The 22,071-nt window shown below is 40.9% G+C and overlaps 2 protein-coding genes across 3 annotated transcripts; both read left to right on the plus strand.

Moving 5' to 3' along the window:
- The first annotated feature begins 208 nt into the window (after window positions 1-208).
- Window positions 209-7,888, plus strand: LOC142046557 (uncharacterized). The gene is made up of 2 exons (XM_075063739.1): window positions 209-289; window positions 7,793-7,888. Exons 1-2 carry the CDS (start codon window positions 251-253, stop codon window positions 7,886-7,888), a joined length of 135 nt encoding a protein of 44 aa, XP_074919840.1. The 5' UTR covers window positions 209-250.
- Window positions 7,889-8,235: 347 nt separating this feature from the next.
- On the plus strand, window positions 8,236-18,256 carry PTP4A1 (protein tyrosine phosphatase 4A1). 2 transcript variants are annotated; one of them, XM_032796351.2, is made up of 5 exons: window positions 8,236-8,341; window positions 10,857-10,949; window positions 13,035-13,165; window positions 15,354-15,428; window positions 16,837-18,256. In XM_032796351.2, the coding sequence occupies exons 1-5, from the start codon at window positions 8,237-8,239 to the stop codon at window positions 16,952-16,954; spliced, it is 522 nt and encodes a 173-aa protein (XP_032652242.1). In that variant the 5' UTR covers window position 8,236; the 3' UTR covers window positions 16,955-18,256. The 2 variants fall into 2 exon arrangements, with proteins under 2 accessions (XP_032652242.1, XP_074919839.1); XM_075063738.1 differs by having other exon boundaries at window positions 16,841-18,256.
- The last annotated feature ends 3,815 nt before the right edge of the window (window positions 18,257-22,071 follow it).

The following is a 22,071-nucleotide window of genomic DNA, read 5'->3' on the forward strand; positions in this document are numbered from 1 at the left end:
GTTACGGAGTAGTGTGTGTCACGAAACGCCAGTGTGGGAGGAAGGCGGCGCTGGCGGGTCCCCTCCCCTCCCGTACAGCTTCGTCCGCGTTGGCACCGCGCTCTGCAGAGCTGCCCGCTTGCTGCCGCCGTCGCAGCTGTATGGTCCAGTGCCGCTTCGCCACCGCACCCCGTCCGCCAGCTCCCCGGCCTCCAGCTCCTCCTGGTTCTGCTCTTCCTGCCCTCGGCGGTGGCGCCCGCACCCCGGCTGTATGATCAGGCTACAGTCTTCAATGAGTAACCATATTCCTGTGAGTACCGGCCCCGCCGCCCCCGCCCGTGTGCCCGGCTCTGGCCTCCGGGGCCACCCGCGCTTCGTCCTCTCCCGGCTCCTCCATATTGGATCTTTGTTCTGCCGGTTCCGGCGAGGAGTAGCGGACGGGGCTGGGCTGGCTGCAGAGGAGGGGGCTGGTGGAGTTCTGGGTCCCCCTCCCCGCCCCCCCAGCCCCGGTTCCCTTCCTGGCCAAGGAGGCGGCTCGACACAAAGCCGCTTTGTGAGCGCGGCTGCAGCCGGCCCCACCCGCCTCCCCTCGGTGCGTGTCCAGCCGCTGTTTTCTCTCCGTGCCCCTAACGGCCGAGCCCAACCAACGCCCCGCAGCCCCGGGAGGCGACCGGTCCCCGCCAGCAAAATGGCTTCGTGTCAGGAGCCTGACTGAAGCGTGATTCAGGCCCGGGATCGATCCAGCTCGTCCCCGAACGCCTCGTCCGGCCCAGCTGGCGCGCTTCATTCGCCGGGGGCGACAGTCCCTCCGCCCCCCGGTGCCCTTCCCAGTGTGGAAGGGACCAGAGCGGGGTGACTGACCGGGGATTCACACTGATCCGAGCTGGGCAAGCGCCGAGACAAGCCGAGGCTTGTCCGAGGACGAGGCGTGGGCGTCTGCCGGCCGGGCGGTGTCACAGGGAGCCAAGGGCTGGAAAGTGACTCACTACACGCGGGAGGGGGAGCCCCGCTACAAAGTCACGATTGAGCCGTGACTCGTGGCTGTGTGCAACTTACTGCCAGGCCCATGGATAGCCCCGCTCAGACCCGATGAGTGACTGCCTTTGTTAGAGACATACCTACGTCAGGCTGGGAAACCAGAGCCACAGACTCCTCGTGCAGCACTCCTTTGTCCAAGAAATATGAGGCCTGTTTCTCTGTTGAAGTGTCTAGCTAGTCTGCTTCTGACTAGATTGGTGGAACCCCTTTGTTGTTTGTATTCTTTTGCTTTGAGAGGGGACGTCAGTCGAGAGAGCCTTGTTTTAACCACCTATTAATATAGGTATTTTCATAAGTGCATTGTCAACTTCCAGTAGCTTCTTTGCAGACTCAAAAATACCCGACTTGCTCAATGTTGGTTAAAACAGAGAGGGGTCCTGTGGCACCTTAAAGGCTAACAATTTTACTTGGGCATAAGCTTTTGTGGGTAAAAAGTCCACTTCTTCAGATGCATGGAGTGAAAATTACAGAGCATGTTATTTAGACATCTACTGTGAATGTACCAGGTAACTTGACTGAGACTGTTGTAGTTAAGAACATAAGAACAGCCATACCGGGTCAGACCAAAGGTCCATCTAACTCAGTATCTGTCTACTGACAGTGGCCAATGCCAGGTGCCCCAGAGGGAGTGAAGCTAACAGGCAATGATCAAGAGCTCTCTCTCCTGCCATCCATCTGCATCGTCTGATGAACAGAGGCTAGGGACACCATTCTTTACCCATCCTGGCTAATAGCCATTTATGGACTTAGCCACCATGAATTTATCCAGTTCCCTTTTAAACATTGTTATAGTCCCATTGTTATAGTTGTATCTAGTATCAAGAGATATCAAGGTGGGTTGTCTTGTGAGTAAATGAAAAGATTAATGTCAGGAGCTTTAACTGACAAAGTCACAGTAAAGACAGACAATTTTTCTGCTTCATTACCTTATCAGTATAATGGACAATATTTTAATATTTGCTACTTCACAAGGTATTAATTAATTAAGACTTCTGATGAGAGACTAAGTATCACTAATAAAGAAGGAAAGCGTGTGAAGGGGGAGAGAGGGAGTGCTTGGAGGAAAGCAAAAGCTAAACAAAGCAACTAGCAGATGGTAATTTTTGAAAGTCAAAGCAGTGATACTTTATGCACGTGTCAGTTGATAGCGAACCAGCTGTATTTTTACAGACAATAGAAGTAGTCAAATATCTGACTTGTGTGACATATTAGGATTCTAATTTTTTTTCCTAGTGTGTTTAGCTCTCATGGCTCCAGAGGGAGCCTTCCAGTGTTATGTCTACTTGAATCTGCACACTGACAGAAACAATGACTCAGCAGTCATAATTCCACCTGTTTCATCTACTAATCTCATTGGGCTGTCAACTCGGAAGCCCAATGATGACACTTAAGGGTGCAATGTTAATTATTCCATTGCTGATCTCTTTAGCAGATGGAACGGGAAAAGGGTTGGGAGGGAAGGAAATTAGAGAAACCAAGAGCAGAAAAATAGCAGCAGACCAGAGGAGAGCATATTTTCTCAGTGAGTGATGCTGAATGCGTCAATAAAATACTGAATAGATAAGTTTAGTTGTAAAACAAAAGCTCTGTTCTCTTTGGTCTCTGTGGGATGTCACTCTGATGTAAAAGGAGATCTGCTGTGGACTGAGATATGTAGGAAGTACTGAGTTTATATTCTGACCTGCAGACCACAACTAAACAAAATTCATTCCTCTCTTCAAAATGGGCCCCAGCTACAGGCTCTTCACTAAATAGTGCATTGCTTTGAATATATGGAAATGTTTGGGGTTTTTTTTGATAATTACTTAATTCTAAATTAGTGAAGCAAGTTATCCTATTATATCAGCAATACAAATTTTAGTTAAGATTTAGTTAATTACATATGCAGCCCATGTTGCTAAGAGGCTATGCTTACAATTCTCCTCCGATGTTTGTGTATTCAAATATGCAGTTTAACTATTAATTTAACAGAAGTGAGATAATACAGTATTTGATAGGCAAAAAATCTTTTTTTTTTTTAAATCGTGAGAAACAGAATCTTGCTATTACAAAGATTTATGGTTCGTGAATCTGCAAATATATATATCACCATGTCTGTGTAACAGGTTTTCATTTCAAAAGGATGGAAGATGCTTAATTAAGCCAACAAGATTCTAGTGGCTTGCTGTTTAACTATCAATAATATGCTTAGATGATACTGTACAAGACAAAAAAACCAGTCCTTGCCCTGAATAATTTTACAATTGGAGAAGTGGACAGGAAGCACTGGACAACTAAGAGGAAAGGAGTAACTTAGAATTAGGGCTTGACTACATGGGGGCATTCAGGAAAGTTAGTCTAAATTAACTGAAGGTGTGAATTTGAAATGGATTAGTTAAATCATATTTAACATCAGTGTGGACACTTATTCAGAATTAACATAGCCTGAATGAGAGCATCCTCGCAAGAATTAAATGGGGTTTATTTAAGACACTTTAAATTCACATCTTCAGTTAATTTGGACTAACCTCTCTGAGAGTATCTGAGTAGACACATGTCTTGTAAGCATTAGAGAATGAATGACTGACATGTATGTGGGGTTTTTTAGCATGTTAATAAATTAAGCATCCTTTACCTGTGAAGTAGGAAGACACTGTACAGATAATGAAACAGATTACTTGTGAGTTTACATGACTTGTCTTGGTCAGTCATACAGGAAGTCTGGCAGTCTCCCAGCTCAGTCCTACGTTTTAACCACAAGAACATCATTCCACCTTGAAGCATTTCCAGCATATGGTATGTTGTGTTCCAGGCACTGGGAACCTTCTGCTTGAAGTGATATATGGACAAGTTTTCTTCCAAGGAATAGGTCAATTTTATGACTGAAAAGCATGGATAGTATCTCTTCTTCATGTACATCAGTATGGATAACACTCTTTGGTTACATGAAGATTGGAATCTTTTGAACAGCAATGTCTGGGACCAGTCATGCAGGGTGCAGGCCTAGTCCCCCATGCCTCTTTTCCTAGTGGTGGCCATAACCATTCTTCATTTCCCTCTTACTGTCTATGTCGTCATGCACCCATAACTAGCTGTGTTCGCCTGGTAGTGATTTGTCTTGCTAGCAAATTTAGAACTAAATTAGATTCCCGTTCATTGTTACAGTTCCAGAAAACATTCACTAAGGGGTACCCTTTTCTACTCTTCCTTCAGGATGACACTGATCAGACATGACTTTTCTAGTTTAAAGGTAACTTGATGTGGGGGGTACTTGCATGCAAATCCAACATTTAGGTTCTACTGGTATTCATAAAATCATTGTTCAGATGCCGCCCAACCCTGTAGGTTCATACATTTCCACTGCTGAAGTTCCCTATGTGTCTAAATTTCTGCTGGTGGGCAGGTGCACTGCCACTTAACTCATGCCTTAACACCTATATCCTTGGTGAGTGCACTGACCACTGGGATAGAGGGCAAGTATAAGTGCTGACTTGATTCAGGCACCTAGCTCCAGGAGAAGATTCATGGCTGTGAATCCTGAGTGGTAAGGAGGTGGAGATTGTGTCACACCCCTCTTCTTTGCATTTCCTGCTGGCTAGTTTTGATGACTTCTGTGAATCTTTTTTTAAGATGCCTAACTTTCCCCAGGTATTCTGTTGGGGCTCTGGGGGCCTGTCTTAAGGTTGTGAGTTCCATTAAGCGGTAGGGCACCTAAAAGTTTAAATAATTTCCTCTTCTGAATCTAGCCCTTCTCTCAAAAGGACTTTTGGCTCTCAACATGTATGCCCTGGAACAACAAACATTCCAACCCATGCTACAAAATTTAGAAGGCCAGAGCTTAGAAAACACATTTACAATGTATTACATGAACAAGTAGAGAGGCACTCATTCATCAACCTCTGTCAAGAAGCCATCAAGCTATGCACATGGTGTCAGCAATGTGGGATAATCCCCATAGTTCTCTACCTCCCTTGGGTCAGCAACAGTCTCAGACTTCTTTAAGCAGGCAGTCAGTCATGAATGGTCACCAAAGAAGTCCATCATAGAGCTGACATTCCACCATTGCGGGGACATCCTGTTATAGGCCTGTTGGCCACCAAGGATAATACTAAATGCTTAATCTTTTGTTCCAGGGGAAGCATTAGACTGGATTTGTTGTAAGAGGCCTTCCTTATATCATGGTTTCGTGTGCTTTCCCTCTAATTCCTCTAATTCCCAGAGCGTTATGCGGGATCAGAAGGGACAAAGTCACATTAATCATGATAGCTCTTTAACAGTTCTCCAGAAGGGTCAATTAAGCCTCTGGTCTGACTTCAGACATAATAAAGTATCAAGGTCAAATGCTTGATATCACTCTGTGTTTATATGAAAACTCATGCATGGCATTGGTGTGTGTAATCACTGAAGACAAGGCTCAGTTTAAACCATAAAGTATGTCTATTCTGTCAAGTTTTCAAATCTGTTGACAGTAGCCAATATGACTTACACCATCAATTTCTGCAATACACAACCTTTCATTAAATCCTGAATTCCTAGCTATTGTGGTTGAGGAGATTATATTCAGCTATATCTCAGAAGGTCAACTAATGCTTTGTAGTCCTGTTGAATCTGCAGATGGCTTTAGTACCTCTATAGCTATAAGTTCTGCTAGCCAGAAATTCTGTTGAGACACTAGTCTGTGTCACTTTTGATGATCAGTATCCAGTTTACAACAGTAAAACTCCCTAATCATGTCAGTTTTCATGCTACTTATGTTTGGGAAGGGCATGAGAGATAGTTACCTTGCTCTCTGTGTGGATGAGTGGATGTTTTTGTTTTGTTTAAGATGCCATGTTTTTGGCAATGAAGAACACAGAGACCATCTCATTGTCAAGGACACTTTGGATAGGGTGAAGAAACAAAGCTCCTATGCTCCAGTGGATAGGGTGGAACTTTATTCACGTTGTTTATACTTAAAAGTCTGGCTGCTGTGTAGCTTGAAGGATCCAGGGTTAGAATTTTTGATTGAAATCCCTGTATCCTCCCTATGCCTAGTAATTTGGAGATGGCTAGATTTCTTCCTGAGGCATTGTCTCTGGTGGAAACTGCACCTTTATATCCACCTCTAGATAATATAGTTATCTGGTAGTAGGTGGCTGGCTCTGCACACCATTATTTTTTGAGCTAAACAACTTTGTTACTTCCCCCTCAGTTCTTCCTTTCCCCTTTTATCGATATATAAAAGAAAAAACAGAGAACTGCAAAGCATTACATGCATTGTTAATGTTGTAGTTCAGGCACTAAGCGGATCCTTGCATTGAGGCTCCACAGTAAACTAAGTACGAAATACACCTCTACCTTGATACAACGCTGTCCTTGGGAGCCAAAAATCTTACTACGTTATAGGTGAAACTGTGTTATATTGAACTTGCTTTGATTCACCGGAGTGTGCAGCACCCCCCTCCCCCCCCCCGAACACTGCTTTATCGCGTGTTATCCAAATTTGTGTTATATCAGGTGGCGTTATATCGAGGTAGCGGTGTAACTGAAGTTTTTAAAATTACATTACTACTTCTTTCAAGTAATCCTGCTTGCATATGAATGCTTATTTGCTTGAAAGCAGCATTCAGGGTATCCTTACATCCCTTTTTGCTGCCCAACAATGCAATATATACCATAAGGTATCTTCACTTTGAAGCATAAAGCAAATGTAGCGGCCAAGAATAATGCTACTTTAATAGACCTGTTGTGCATTGTTTAATGATTTGGCAGTGAAGAAAGTGGTGGTAGTTAGACTAATAAAACTGGCTAACACAGGCATAAATCCAGCAGGTACCCACAAAACTGACAGTGTACATCCATTCTAACGTGAAGTCCATGCTTCAGTTTTAGACCTCTCTTCAGTGGACTCCCAGTCTGGCTGACTTCCATCTGTAATGTTGAAATGCATATGTTTGTCTTGCAACATTACTCTTCATTAGACAACTTTAATCTTCCTAGCTTTTAAAATATTATATTATTTCTGGAAACATTAATTGGTCATATGTTTTCTTACATATGGAAACACATGGAAGTTTTGAATTTATGTAATAGGCACTGTTTCACAACGGCTCTACTGAATGGGAATTAGTGATGCTTGCACTCAAAGCACATATGTTATAGTAACAAGTCTTCTGTTTTTGCCTTATCCTTTAAAGGATGTAAATTCCATTTAGGGGGTTGGGCATTCTGTGTAAACCGGAAAGTATATACAGCAGATACTGGAAGTATTGTGCACAAGATAAAGTTAATGACTTTAAAGATTCACTAATCTCCAATTAATATAATTTCAGTGTCTGCTTTCTGATATGCTTTTAAATCAAGACAAGAATATCTTCAGATTGTTCTGGGTGCTCTTAAAGATAGCCTTTTTTTGAAAATACAACTGTTGAATAAAAGTTTGGTTAGAACTCTCTCATTTATGGCACTTTTAAAATGTTGGTGTATTATTTAAGTTAGAAACGCCGTTTTTGTCCTGCCATGAGTTCAGGGGACTGGAGTAAATGATCTTTCCTTCCAGTTATATGATTCTATACCCTGATCTTTGCAAATATAATTCTGAAGTCCAAATATTATTCATTTGTATTACTGAGATACCTAGGGTTTTAAAAAAAAAAAAAAAAAGTAATTTCTTTGAGGACAGCTTTAGTTGTGCAAGATTGTAAGATATTCCAAGTGAGAGTACTTTTTTGTATAGATATTAAAGTGTCTTCAAGTAACTTGTACTTTAAGACAATGACAGAAGTAACTTGCTTTTGTTTCCTTCCTCTCTTTACAGCAGTTCTGTGGTGTTCTTGGTCACACATTTATGGAGTTTCTGAAGGGCAGTGGAGACTACTGCCAGGCACAGCACGACCTCTATGCAGACAAGTGAACTGTAGAAATTCATTACTACTCCACCAAGAAGCCCCCCTAAGAGCGATTAACCAGGATACGAAGTGTTGAACTGAAATTGGCAGAGCATTTGACAAAGGAGTTCAGACCTGGATGGGGTAAACCTCAGCGCACTGCCTTTTTGCCTCAGTATTACTGAATTGAAGAATTGCTGCTTCTTGTTAGGAAGTTCATTTCATTTCCCATTGCTCCCAATTTCATACTTGCCAGCACTGAAAATTTTCAAGTGGAGTATATTGAACTAGACTTCAGTTTCACTACATCATTTCTGTATTAGAATTTTTGTAACCCTTTCACAATCTTGTTGCATATTTTTAACTAAATTAATATGGCACGAATGAACCGCCCAGCTCCTGTGGAAATCACCTACAAGAACATGAGATTTCTTATCACACACAATCCAACCAATGCAACCTTAAACAAATTTGTAGAGGTAAGATCTGTTGGACGGAATGCTTATTTACAATACATGTAATGCTTAAAACTAGTTCATATTTAATAGTAATCTGTTTTAACCTGTCAAACTCAACTCTTAATTACTCTTCATATTGCTTTAAGACTTCATAAATACAGAGCAGTTTTCAACCTTGGGAGGTCTGCAGACTATGTCTAAGATTTCCAAAGGGGTCTGCATCTCTATTCAAAATTTTTGGGCATCCTCAAATGAAAAAAGGATGAAAACCACTGAAATAAAAGCTTTTAAAGCAGTGAGGCATGCTTTACAGAGTTCCAAATTATAAATATGGAAGTCATTCCTCATCCATTTTTGAAGTGAAACATAGTGATGCTGTCATCAACAAACAGTTGCAGAACAGGCAGGAACCAGAGAATATGTGATCTAACTGAAGAAATGCAGAACCCTGACTGTGTCTAGGTTATCTCCTCCTTGTTTCAAAAAGTTGTTAATGAGTGGTCAGTAAGGGCACTAGCTTTGTCTCATTTTAAGCAGCACAGTTCTCCACTGCCACTGATTCAGTGATGACATTGAGGGACAATTGCCACATACCAAGTTACTAGCACAGCTTCTGAAGTATTTGGATTTTCCCATGGAAGTCTGGCCCTGCGTAAGTAACAGCACAGCCCAGGGCAATGTGGTTGCAAGCTGTACTGTATGTGCACTTTCTATACAATTAATGATGTCTTCCTTCCAGAGGGTCAAAGTCACATGGTTTCAATTCAATTAAAAGTGTACTAGGTGTTTGTCTTCATCCTACATTTGTAGGAAAGTTTTGTCTTGCTGATCATGCAAGCAACTTTTGGCAGACATATGTAACCAAGATCAGATTCTCATTCCTGTGCTTTAATCACTGAATAAGATCCTGAGTATATAAGAGAAATAATGTTAACAGGCAAGCAACATCAGTGTTTCATTCATATCTACTATGAAGCTAAGGCTCTTTTACTAATTTGCTCATTATCTTAGTTTTCATCATGGAATTCTAGTTCAGGATTATTCATGAGTCCATTACTTCTGTAGTACAGCAGTGTTCAAAAGTCCCAGTCATACTAGGCACTATACAAACAAAGGAATAGACAAGTCCCTTCCACCAAAGAGCTTGCAGTTTAAAGACAGATGAATGTAAGAAACAATAGTGGGATGGAAGAAGAGGTAAGATAATATGGAGTTACACAGGCTGACAATGTGTGTACCTCAGTTATTGTGGATCACTTAACGTTTAGCTATCACTTAAGCATTCCATAGAAAACCATGTCTCCTAGTGTTTTCTTCACATTAGTTTCCTTTGTACTGAACATAGTGACTGGGGATGTTGAAGCTAGTTAGATGAAGACTATTTTCCTATCTGCAGTTATAGTCTTTGCCACCCAGGGAGTGATTTATAAACAGAGTCAGCTGAAGATTTATTGCAGTGAAACTTAAAGAAAAAGCTATCATAGAGCAATGCAAGATAAAGCTTCCATAACGACCAGTTACAAACAGAAACCTGCTTTAACTAAAGACAGCTAAAATGCTGAAGGCTGAAAAGCCAACTACAGCTTCCTGAGTAATAAAAACCCAGAGATGCAGGTACTTGCATTTGATTAAAACATTAGAGTGGGGAACCCTAAAACTACTTTAAAAATAATAACAGCAGTTCTCATTCAGTGGCAACATGTAGATTTATTTTTGCAACTGTTTTTCGCATAGCTCCTAACATACCATAAAGAATAAATATGACTAGAGTAATTTAACTCGTTTACCTTCTGACAGTTTGGAAGCATTCACTGAGGATTATTACTGACTTGATGATCAGTAAAAACGAACTTTACACTGAATGCTTCTGGCAGTAGGCAAGCAGCACTCCTGCAGTGGCCAGTTGGGAGTAACACTAATGTCAATGCTCATTCTCTTGTGCTTAAAATATGCTTGCTTTTCAGATTGGACACTGAGTCACAAAAATTAAGTGATTTGCCCAAAGCATCAAAGGAAGAAGCATATCAGTGTTTCCCGTAATGTCTTAAAACTAACTATGGAAATGCCAGTTGAGATTTTAAGTACATGTTGCTTAAAATTTAAACTAATCTGGTTTAGACTGTAAACTCTTCACAGGAGGGGCCGTCTCTTAATCTGTCCAGTGTGTAGCATAATGGGATCCTGATCGTGTTTGGAGCCTCTTGTTATTACTGTAATACACAATGTATTGTTTAGAACTCTGTGCTACCAAAGGTAGAACTAATTTAAGGAACTCGCAAACTTTATATTTTGAGAATTTTTTTTTTTAAGGATCAGCATCTGATGCTGATTTACAATGAAGTAAACAAAATAACAAGAGCTACACTTTAAATATTGTTTACCAAATGGAAGACAATGGGTGGGTGGATGGAGGGGATTCTTATTGAAACTTCCAAAAGATGTTAATACTGTTAAAGTACAAAAAATACTTTTGCTTTGTCTTACTGAGAGAGTCACATCAGATGATTGTAAAACGAGGTAATTTTTTTCTTCTTAGGAACTTAAGAAGTATGGCGTTACCACAGTAGTAAGAGTATGTGAAGCTACGTATGACACCACACCAGTGGAAAAAGAAGGCATTCAGGTTTTGGTGAGTGGCTTAAAAAGACCCACTTTAAGGCTTTATCAGACATGTAACATTCACAAGCTCTTAATGTCTACTGCAAGTTCATGAATGACCTAAACTCTTTAATTTTAAGATTTCTCCTGGAGCTTCCTTACTTTAACTTTATTGCCAGGAGAAGGAGAACCTGGCACTAAAGAGTTGAAAGGTGAGACTTATCACTTAAAAGCCCAAATCATCCTGCAAGCATGCTTCCTGAGTAGCTGTACTTGGTAGGTGGAGATGGCACTTAATAAATATAGAAGAGTATAATGTGCCTATGCTAAGGAATTAACAATCTGCAGGCAATGCTAGGGAAACTCTGGAATAATTATCCACTTGGTAACACTATTTCAGCTAAGTTGGTGTGAGCAACATTTAGTGTTTAGGGTGGACAGATAACCAGTGTGCACTGCAGTATAGTGCTTTATCCCTTCCCAAAAGTTGGCTTATAAACACAGGAAATTCAGGCCTTTTTGCATTAGCCTTTTTTTGCATTAAAAACTTAATAGGAATATCATACTTATCTAGGATCTAAATTTGGTCTAATGTCTTTGGGGCAACAGTAAGTGGAAGTAGAGGGTCCCCTAACACTGGAACCGATGTGGTTCTGCTACAAAAACAGGAGAGGGCAGAATTTGGGGAGACACGCACAGCCAAAATTTCCCGCAATTGCTCACAGTGGTTCAACTCCCTAGCAGTTCAGTGGTGGGGAGTTCTAATGTAGACAAGGCACTGGCACCTGCTTCAGTGCCAAGCATAGAACTGTTAAGACCTGTCTGAGCATGGTTAGATTATAGTGTCGAACTTTGGAGACTTTCCTACACTAGCCCTTGCACTGTTGCGTGGGTTTTTAATGCAGTGATATGAACAGATGCTGGGGACAAGATGGTCAAGACCTTCCATATGGCCAAATGGGAGATGAGTTCTGGTTGGATATTAATTCCAAAAGTGGCAGGGGTATGTCTCTGTGTAAAAAAGTTTAAAACCACTGCACCATTGTTGTTACTGCAGGAACTGAACTGACTGTAGCAATGGTGAAAATTTGAGACTAGAAAGGCTAGTACAGATGTCTGGTCCAGGAGTGCAAAGATGCCACCTAATCTTCATGTTAAGAATTCCCCTAGTGTGGAGCAGTCCTTGGATTTCTAGGCAGTGGAAACACTGAATATTTGGCCACACATCTCTCTTACCTTCTATTCAGAGTGCTACAATGCTCTGCCTGTTCTCAGCTGGTGAGTGGCGGGGTTACCAGCTGGTATAGTTCAGAGCAACCCTACATATTGCTCTAAATTGCTTCAGTGTGAGTTTGGGGCACAGCAGAGAACGGCTCAGTACAGTGATGGGCCATATGAAGCATTGCTGTGCAAACAATAATACTGTAGACTTCAAAATGGGGTGTATCTTACGTATGTATGCATACTGAAAAGCCTGTTTTTCTTTATTGCTTATGCTGAGCTAGCAGCACTGTTTTATCCCTCTTTGCATCTGATTTTGTACACTCTTGAAACTATGTACAAATCTCAAAGTTGGAGAGCAGGGTAGCTAGTCAACTACCTTAATTTTGAAAAGAAAGTATATACTTCAATTATCAAAAGCAGATAGTTCAGCAAACTTTAAATACATATCCACTGAAGCTAGTTTATTGTTGGTATTGTATTGCCAACTTGTCAAGAACTGTCCCTGGGGTATTAGCCACTAAAATGAGATTTTCTCCCAAAAAAGGAGGGGGGGGGTATGGTGTACATTACAAGAGAATAAAAATAATGTATTTAACATGCATGAAACTTTTATTATTGTATTCCAGTAACCAATATAAGTAAACATAGAATAAAGCTACTTGTGTTTGACAGAGAGATGTCAGTCTTTAATTGAATGAACTACCTCCTAATACAAATCATACCTTTCAGCTATATTTCATTAAGTCTCACGACAGGATCTTTAGTCTAAAGGGTTATATTGAGGGATGGATTGACAATTGAGGAGACCACTTTACTTTCTCATAGTGGCTAATGTTCCCAGCTACAGTAAAATCTGATTCTTTATGTGGAAGAAATTTGCCTTTCATTCTAGGATTGGCCCTTCGATGATGGTGCTCCACCATCCAACCAGATTGTTGATGATTGGCTAAACCTCCTGAAAGTTAAATTCCGTGAAGAACCTGGTTGTTGTATTGCTGTACACTGTGTTGCTGGTCTTGGGAGGTAAGTGAAACTTTAAAACAATCATAATCCTTCGGAACAGAGATAGCTAAGGCTTTTTCAATTCTTTGGCATAAATGTTTCTTTGTAGAAATATAAGTGCTCAGCAGTCAAGCCTCAGAATTTACCTGGAATTTATAGGCTGGAAGATGGAGATTAGTTCTTATGTTTACACCAGCCCTTATTCTGGATTAAGGTAGTGTGTGAATTTTAAAGCAGAATAGCTATTCTAGAATAACACCATGTTAGGCAAGCCCTAAACCTAGTAGATAGTGTGAAAATACCTGTGCTCTCATGCCTTTTCAACTGTTTCTTGATACTTAAAGGAATAAAACAGCAATATACTTTAACTTGTTTATCAACTTTTTTTCTTTATATATTAACTTGCTACTAGAGCTGGTCAAATAGCAGAACATTTTTAAATATATTTAGTCTATTTGCTGAATAGTACCTGACCAGCATATAGAACTGGTCAAACAGTACAAAAAAGCTTGTTGAATACTTTATTCAGAAAATACCAGTGAAAATTATTGAATATATTCACAGTATTATCTGACTAGTTCAACTAGCTATGTCCCTTGCTCTTGTCATTTCCTTTCTGGCTTTTTAATGATCTTAAGGTATCTGAGTTGTTCCCAGTGTCACGCCTTTTTTGTTATCTTTTTCCATTCCTCCTGTTTGGAAATATTGCCAGAATCCTAGTAGCTAGAGGACTTATAACTATAGCCACAGATGGATGTGGGATAGTGAGAAGGAGGGTGATGGCACTGTCCAGAGATAACATTTGGTGAGAATCAAGCACCTGCCTACCGGTAGCTGGGAAAGAGTGTAAGTGTTGAGATTTTTTTTTGTCTCAGAGCTCGGTCCCTAGATCCTTGTTGGGGACTCCATCTTATTCCTACTAGTCATGGGCTACCATATAAATTGATTAAATTTCAAGACTTTCTTCTCTGGCCTACTGGAAGGGGTACCTTTTTTCCCTTTCCTTTTCCACCCCAGAGCTTTCTGGTTGTGTGTGTCTACTACTCAAGTTTTCTGACTGCTGTGAGGGGGTGTCTCTAGTGTTCTCCTCCTCCTGTGTAGGCCTCTGGGTTTTAAGTCTTCCCAGGTGACTAGCTCCCATGTGTGTTTGCTGCTTCTAGCTTTCCCAAACAATAGCAGAGTGAAATGGACCTAATTCTTGCCAGCTTCAGTTACTGCCTAGTCTTTTGAATAACAGTGAAAACAGATAAGACTAGTCAGTTTTTCTTTCTGCTGCCCAAGATAGTATCCAGCATTGGAGCTGTCTGCAGTGTGGAGAATTCTATTTCTCTTTGAATGCTTATTTCATTTGTAAGTTTCATTTTTTCATTTTTTTTAATTGAATTCATATTCTGCAGAAGTTAACAGCAATTGCTCGTAAAGCTTTGACATGTAAGTGGACTTTCAAGCCTTGACAGGAATGCCAAATATTAGTTGTTTGACTTCACTACTTATGATTCAACTTCTTGGATACGAAAGTGACTTCTCGGCCATAATTACATATTCCATTATAAATTTGTATTTTTGAATGTTTAACTGTGAAAACATTTCAATTTGGACTGATTTATCTCATACTTCTCAATCTGAAGAACACTTTGGCAAGCCAGGAAAAATTGTCTCTTGTTTAAAGATATTCAGGCATAAATAATTTGATTTTCACCAGTTACAACTTCCCAGGTATTCTCTGTATTCCACCTTGCAGCTTCTTTTAAAAATTTGCTTTAGAGCATAGATTTCATTGAGAAGAACTATCTCCAACTAAATTTGAAGTTTTCTTAGTAGTTGTGATCATTACAACTGTTAAACAAAACTGAGTTGGGAAATGGGTTGAAAGTGTCAGTTAGTCAGTGAAGACTCACATGAGGAAAACGTGGTCTCCAAAGAGATTTTTTGCAAAAATTGCATAGTCTGAAAATGAAGCCACTTTACTCATGCCATAGTCCTCCATCTCCTGAAATGTCACCTTTGGACAATCTCATTAACATTTTGCTTCTCCTAATTTCTTAAGAGTAGTTCCAAAAACAATTGGTATACTGTGTCATAATCAAGAAGACATAAATGACTTAAATTCATATAGAAAAGCCATTTTATATGCTTTGAAAAGAATCTGCTGAGGTTTAAAATTTAACTTTTGCCATGTACATTTGAAAGATTTCTCTTATTCTTCCAGAGCTCCAGTGTTAGTTGCCCTTGCACTGATTGAATGTGGAATGAAGTATGAAGATGCAGTGCAGTTTATAAGGCAGTAAGTATTAAACTAGTGTCTGTTTTATTCTTTTTGAGACTGATCTATCAAACAACCCATATACACAAGGGCATTGTGTAGAAATCTGGACAATAAAGAGAATATGGTGCTATTATACTTGTTTTTGAGATTTAAACATACAGTACATTTTATTTCCTAAGTAATATTGAAAAAACAGTTAAAGGTTTTAAATCAGTGACATTAAACCTGTGGCCCATAGGCCAGATTCCACCTACGTGATGTATTTACATAAGCCATATGAAATGTTAATGTTAGCTTCAGGCTCTCAGTTTTTAAACTTTTTAGGCTTCATAATTGCAAAGATAAGCTTCCAAACAGAACACCATTAATACATACTTTTCCTTAGTCATATCTGCAGAGTGGCAGGTATGCAAGAGAAATAATACACTTGGAACTCTGGTTGAATCTGTACTACTGATAGCTGGAAACAACTTCTCTTGAATTGTAAATTTCATAAGTGTTCAAGAATAAATATGGATACATGATTTCACTTACCAATTTTCTGATCTTAACTATACTTGAGAGATGCTGTCACAGTTCAGTCTAGTTTTGAATTGGTTTTTCTTAACACTCTGACAGCTTAATGTTTGTACATTTTTAATTTGAGTCTGTCTTGTGTCCATTTTCACAAACTTCCTGGTTTGTACTCACCTAAAACAAAACAGAATACTACTGGTATACCTCAAGCAAAAAGCTGTATAGGTCAGCCTTAAACCATGCTATGAAGGTTGACAAAGTTGGGTTCCAAATAACTATGTTCAAAACTCTTTAAAAGGCCACATTTGTGGCAACTTTTTTATAGGGTTGCATAAACGGAATGTGCTGTTATCACTACTACCATCTTCTTGTTCAAATGCAGTACACTTTTTCCAAAGTAGAAGATTTTTTTCCAGTAACTTTGTGTTTTGAATGAATTTATCAATGACGTATTAAGCAAGTGTAGTTAATGTTCTTTTAGTAAAAAAGAACAGCTTTGACAGTGCCTCCTACTACATGAAACTCTTCTCTTGAGGGTTTCCCAAGATGCAAGAGAATGCTCAGTGTGCAGAAGCCTTGCCTTAGACTACATCTGCTGAAACACCAAATTCTGAATGCCATCTGAAAAGGAGATTACAATATGGTTACATAAGATAAAAAAACTACAGTGACTGCAGCTTGGTACTATACCTTTAAAAGTAATACACAAATTTCCCTTGCTTTGGTTACCATGCCATTAACTATTGTTTGCCCTCAACTATCTTAAAGACTGGGATTTTTTTTTAATGATTCTTGTTCTCTCCCACCCTTGCTATCTGGTCAGCCTATTTCAGGAAATGTCACTTTCTGAAATAAAATATCTTCTTTTGTTTCTAAAGATGATCTTCTAATAACTATCTCTGTCATTTAGGAAGCGACGTGGAGCCTTTAATAGCAAGCAGCTTCTGTATTTGGAGAAATATCATCCCAAAATGCGCCTCCGTTTTAAAGACTCCAATGGTCACCGAAACAACTGTTGTATTCAGTAAAGCCAGGCTGCCTTGGAGCTGCTGCTTTGGAGCTAGAGGATGGAAACTAGAATTAGGCAAACTACTTGCAGAAAGACAAGTAGGGCTGATAAATAGGCTAAATGAAGCTTCCTTAGGAGTCTTTATAGGTTAAAAGTATGGCAGAAATGCAACTTGTCTGTGTAGGTTAATATCCACCTGTTTGGAGAACTAGTAAATGTTTTGCTGTATGCTGTCTTTGAAATGTCTCCTTGGTCATAATTTGTATCAACTGAATTATCTTTGAATCATGTAGTTATCTTATTAATCTATTTCCCAATAATAAAATCTGTCTCAATATGAAGCGTAGAGAGTTTAGGTGCCAAAAACCCCCAGCACAATATCTATATTTTTTTTCTGTAAATTGCAGTGTGGTTCTTGTGATGCATGAACTACAACTATCTGGACCTTACATTGTCCTTTTTCCTACAATCATTTCAATATTGAGGATAGGACCTATATGGTAATCTGCCTGCTCTCACTGTATGTTTGTCTCCCACAATCGCACTAGAATATCAGGATTTGCACAATCTTTGATTTTTTACTAAGACTTACAGTGACTTTTTTGATGTCTTTCGATAACCCTTTCTTTCCATTATCTGAACCTCTGCATTTTACAAATACATCAATTCTCTGGTTACTCATGTAGAAAATAATTCTTTACATTGTACAGAAGCACACAGTCTTTAATGTCTCCTGACAAAAAGCCTTACATTTAAATTAATCTTAGCACTTCATGTGCAACTTAACAGAGGGCCTGAAAAGGATGGGAGGGGCTATTTAATATTTCTAGTAAAATGTTGCCTTTGTCTTGTGCAGGAAGTATAGAATATGCCCTTTACTTTAGTAAATATTTTTTTAAAATGTAGAAATGCTTAGTTATTGTAGCAAAAACAATTCTTAATCATAAAATTTCTGAAGATCTTGTAATTTCTTTTACTGTACCTCTTGAAAGTTGTTTACCAACTATTGCTTTGTTGAAAGTGTGATTATTTTTGTTTTGTTTTTTTTTTCCCCTTGAGTTTCTGCTATCAACTGAGCAGACCTGTAATATTTTGTATTTTGCCTTTTGAGCTGCGTAACTTAATATTTGGATACTTGATAATTTGTTTTATTATGTAATTGATAAAATGGTGGTGTGTACTAATGTTAGTTCAACCATATATTTATACTGTCTTGGGAATGTGTGGTTATAGTTCTGTGGGAGAAATAATTTTGCCAGTGTTCACCAGCTTGTAAAGTCTAGTGCGAGAGCTTAAACATCTAAATAAATACTGAAATGCACTTAGTGAGTCTGCTGAAATATTTATAGAGGTTTTTAAGACTTAACTGTGTAATCAATCAGAAATCCTAAATATGAATTCAGGAGCTTAACTTTAGGCACCCATTTGTGTATTTTGGCCCAAGTGTTCTCACTTCTGTAAGAAGATAAAAAATATTAATAAATGTATACTACACATTCATACAAAATAGCTGCTGCTGACACGCAATTAAAATATCAGGGGGTAGCCGTGTTAGTCTGGATCTGTAAAAAGCGACAGTCCTGTGGCACCTTATAGATTAACAGACATGCATCTGACAAAGTGTATTCACCCATGAAAACTTATGCTCCAATACATCTGTTAGTCTATAAGGTGCCACAGGACTCTTTTTCAATTAAAATGTTTGCCCTTAGGAAGCAATCAAGTTTGAAGTAGCTTCTTTAATGTTAAATTAGAGCTCATGTCACAAAGATGACTGCAAATGTAAAGGAACACTACATGGCTCTGTATAAAAACACACCTTTTTCCAGTCTCAAGGGAACTAAGTATCAAAGAATTGTAAAGGAATAATATGAAACAATTCTACATTGACAAGGTTGACACTGTGCTCCAAATAGAATGTACCCCACAAATATTTCAGAACTGGAACCTGCTTAAATGTAGGTTTCCAAAATGAGAGTGGTGATATAGATAGCATCCTGATGAGAAGCTGGAAGCTCTTACCAGTAATAAATTTTGGGCACCTGAGTTAGTCTCTGACAGTAGCCTTGGGTGTATGTCCCCATTTCTCCCTGTTGTTGGCTTTAAAAAAGAAGTGCATAATTTATTTTTGCATGCATTACTTCTGCTGCACAATTAAAGCACTGATCAAACTTGGTATGTATTCTGGATTTTAATAAAGGAAGAAAATCAGAACATTTAGCTGTACGTAAAATGGGTGTGTCAGCAATTTCTTACCTATTTTTGCCATGCTACAGCGACCTCTGAAAGATTTCATTGAGGAAGGGGTTAGTCCCTATATAACCAAAGTAGTTAACACAGAATAACTTTAAGAAAATTGAAAATTAACTGAGTTCTAAAGAATACCATATATATTTGTTCATAAGCCAAATATTTTTGGTAAAAAAGTGACTCATCAGAGAGCGGGGGTCGGCTTATAAACGGGTCTACACTAAAATTTGATGATTTTTAAACTTTATAGAATCATTGAATATCTAATACAGCGATCAGCAACCTTTGCCACACGGCCCGCCAGGCGGGAAGCTGCGGCCAGCACATCTCTCAGCCCGCACCGCTTCCCGCTGCCGCCATTGGCCTGGAGCAGCGGGAGCAGTGGGAGCTGCAATCAGCTGAAACTTCAGATGCAGCAGGTAAACTAGTCCCTGGCGGGCCGTGGGCCAAAGGTTGCTGATCCCTGATCTAATACATTGTGGTTTGTTTCCTTGGAGCATCTGCAGGCATGGAACGGCGAACCGTGGCCATAGGGAGCAGAGGGGCTCCATGCCTGTGAACGCTCCAAGTAAACAAAACATCCTGACCCACCAATGGCTTACCCTGACGATCTGGAAGCCAAAGTTTTCCAATCCCTGAAGTATACAGTCGGCTTATGAAAGGGTCACAGTTTTTTGCTATTTTTACCTATCCATTTTGGGGGGGTCAGCTTATAAATGAACAGGCTAATGAATGAGTATATGGTAAGTGATTTTAATATGGCATTGTCAGGAAAGACAAGATCCTTTCAAGAACAAAGAAAGCATTACTGAGGTAGGAACCTGGCGGTCATAGGGAAGGAGGACTGGGAAGGCTGGAACTGGTTGGGCTATAACCTTTTAACCATCATTGCCTCATGATTACTGGTTAGTAAAGGGCCATTCCAGGACACAAGTGGATCAACAGGTCAGCTTGACAAGACCCTCATTCGACAGACTGGGTCTCCTGTTAAACACTCATAAGTCAACACACCCACATTCAAAGAATAGAGTTCACGAGGTGGTGGTAGACTCAAAGCAAGCCAGAGCATTCCTACCTAGGTTACTGTGGGGGAAAGCAACTGCGGTCAGATAAGGAGCTAGGCCGAGGCAGGGGGAAGACTGAGAAGCAGTAGGGATGAGCAGGGGATATGGAGACTGATCGGACTAGGAGCTGGGGTGTGAGGAGACTACAGAAACTGTCTGGGCAAAGAGACTAATGACAAGGGGCCCTGGAAGAAAGGTAATGGGGGGATGACTAGAGGTTGGAGTGGGAAGGGGAGAGACAGATCAAATGAGCATAGGGGAGCTGGGACTGGCTGTGCAAGGAGTCAGTGTGGGTTGGGAACGGAGAGCGGGAAGGAAAGTGGATCTTGGAGGGAGAGCCCAGACTGGGAGACAAGGGCTGGTTGGGCAAGAAGACTGGAACTGGTTTGAGGAGTGCACCCTGGGACTGGTTAGATGAGGAGAAGGGAAATGGAACCAGGAGCCAGTTGTGGGTAAGAGACAGGACTAGGAGAAGGATAGGTTGGAGGGGCCATGCAGGGATCAGGCAGAAATGATTTGTGACTGCTAGAGAACATCCCTCCAGAACCTGAAATGGAACCCAAGCTTCCCGAGGTTTGTCTACACTGGCCCACTAAATCAGTACTGCTGCAATTGATGCAGCAGCATCTATTTAGTGGTTCTGGTAAAGCGCTCTCCTGGCAACGTTAGTACTCACGTTTTGTCTCTTGGGGAGGTGAAGTCAGTGGGAGATGCTGTCCCGCTGACATAGCATGGAGTAGATACCTTGTTAGGTCGATGTAAGCTACGTTGCTCAGAGTGTGTGTGATTTTTTCTCATCCCTGAGTGATGTAACTTACATTGACTTAAGCAGCAGTGTAGACCAGACCTGAGTTTCACCATTCCTCTGCTGTCAGGAACTATTTGTGAAACCTTTTGCCGAAGTATGGGTTTCATCCCCCTCTAATGCTGGTCCACACAGATGTGTAAGGCTACATTTTAGTCAGAGGTATTTTTAGTAAAAGTCACAGGCAGTAAACAAAAATTCATGGCCTATGACCTATCCCTGACTTTTATTAAAAATACCTGTGACTAAAACTTGAGGGTGGGGTGGGGTGGGGCAGCCAAAGGCCCTATGGGTGCTGTGGGAGGGTGGATAGTGGTGCATGGCCCGGGACCCCTGCTGGTGCTGGAATGGGGGTGGCGGCAGCAGCATGCAGCCTGGGCCCCCCACTGGTGCTGGGGTGGGGAGGCAGGGCCAGTAGGCTCCCTACCTGCCTCTGCACCTACCCCCAGCAGCAGAGTTTGAGTGTGGGAAGGGGCAGAGAGTTGGAGCATGGGACAGGGTGAGGTGGGATCTGGGCAGCACTTATCTGGCTGGGGGGCTCCCCGAAAGTGGCAACATCCCCCTTGTCCAGCTCCGTATGAGGTGGAGGTGTGGTCAGGCAGCTCTGCGTGCTGCCTCTGCCTGTAGGTACCACCCCCAAAGCAGTTCCTGGCCAATGGGAGCTGCAAAGCCAGCACTCTGGCTGGAAGCAGCGTGCAGAGCTGCCTGGCCACACTTCTGCCTAGCTGTTGAGCGAGGGGAATGTCTCTGCTTCTGGGGAGTAGCCCAGAGCCCGACTCACTCCATCCCATGCCCCTTCCCCCGCCCACACCCAAACTCTGCTGTTGAGGGTATAGTGGCCCGAGACTGCCCCTGAGCCAGGCGCACTGGCTGCTGCAGAAGTCACAGAGGTCATGAAAATCACAGATTCCTTGACTTCCATGCAGGGCCAGCTCTAACTTTTTTGCCACCCCAAGCCAAAAGAAAAAAAAAAGCGATGCCCCACTGTAACAACCCCCTGAGTGTCGCGCGGCCAAG

The sequence above is a fragment of the Chelonoidis abingdonii genome, chromosome 3, assembly GCF_003597395.2.
Source record: "Chelonoidis abingdonii isolate Lonesome George chromosome 3, CheloAbing_2.0, whole genome shotgun sequence".
Lineage (NCBI taxonomy): Eukaryota > Metazoa > Chordata > Testudines > Testudinidae > Chelonoidis > Chelonoidis abingdonii.

Bases quoted from the DNA above. Each gene is read 5' to 3' on its own strand.
- LOC142046557 (XM_075063739.1), top strand. From the start codon at position 251: ATGATCAGGCTACAGTCTTCAATGAGTAACCATATTCCT. The intron at 290-7,792 runs GTGAGTACCGGC...CTCTCTTTACAG, and splicing joins CAATGAGTAACCATATTCCT to CAGTTCTGTGGTGTTCTTGG.
- PTP4A1 (XM_075063738.1), top strand. From the start codon at position 8,237: ATGGCACGAATGAACCGCCCAGCTCCTGTGGAAATCACCTACAAGAAC. The intron at 10,950-13,034 runs GTGAGTGGCTTA...CTTTCATTCTAG, and splicing joins AAGAAGGCATTCAGGTTTTG to GATTGGCCCTTCGATGATGG. The intron at 13,166-15,353 runs GTAAGTGAAACT...TTATTCTTCCAG, and splicing joins TGTGTTGCTGGTCTTGGGAG to AGCTCCAGTGTTAGTTGCCC.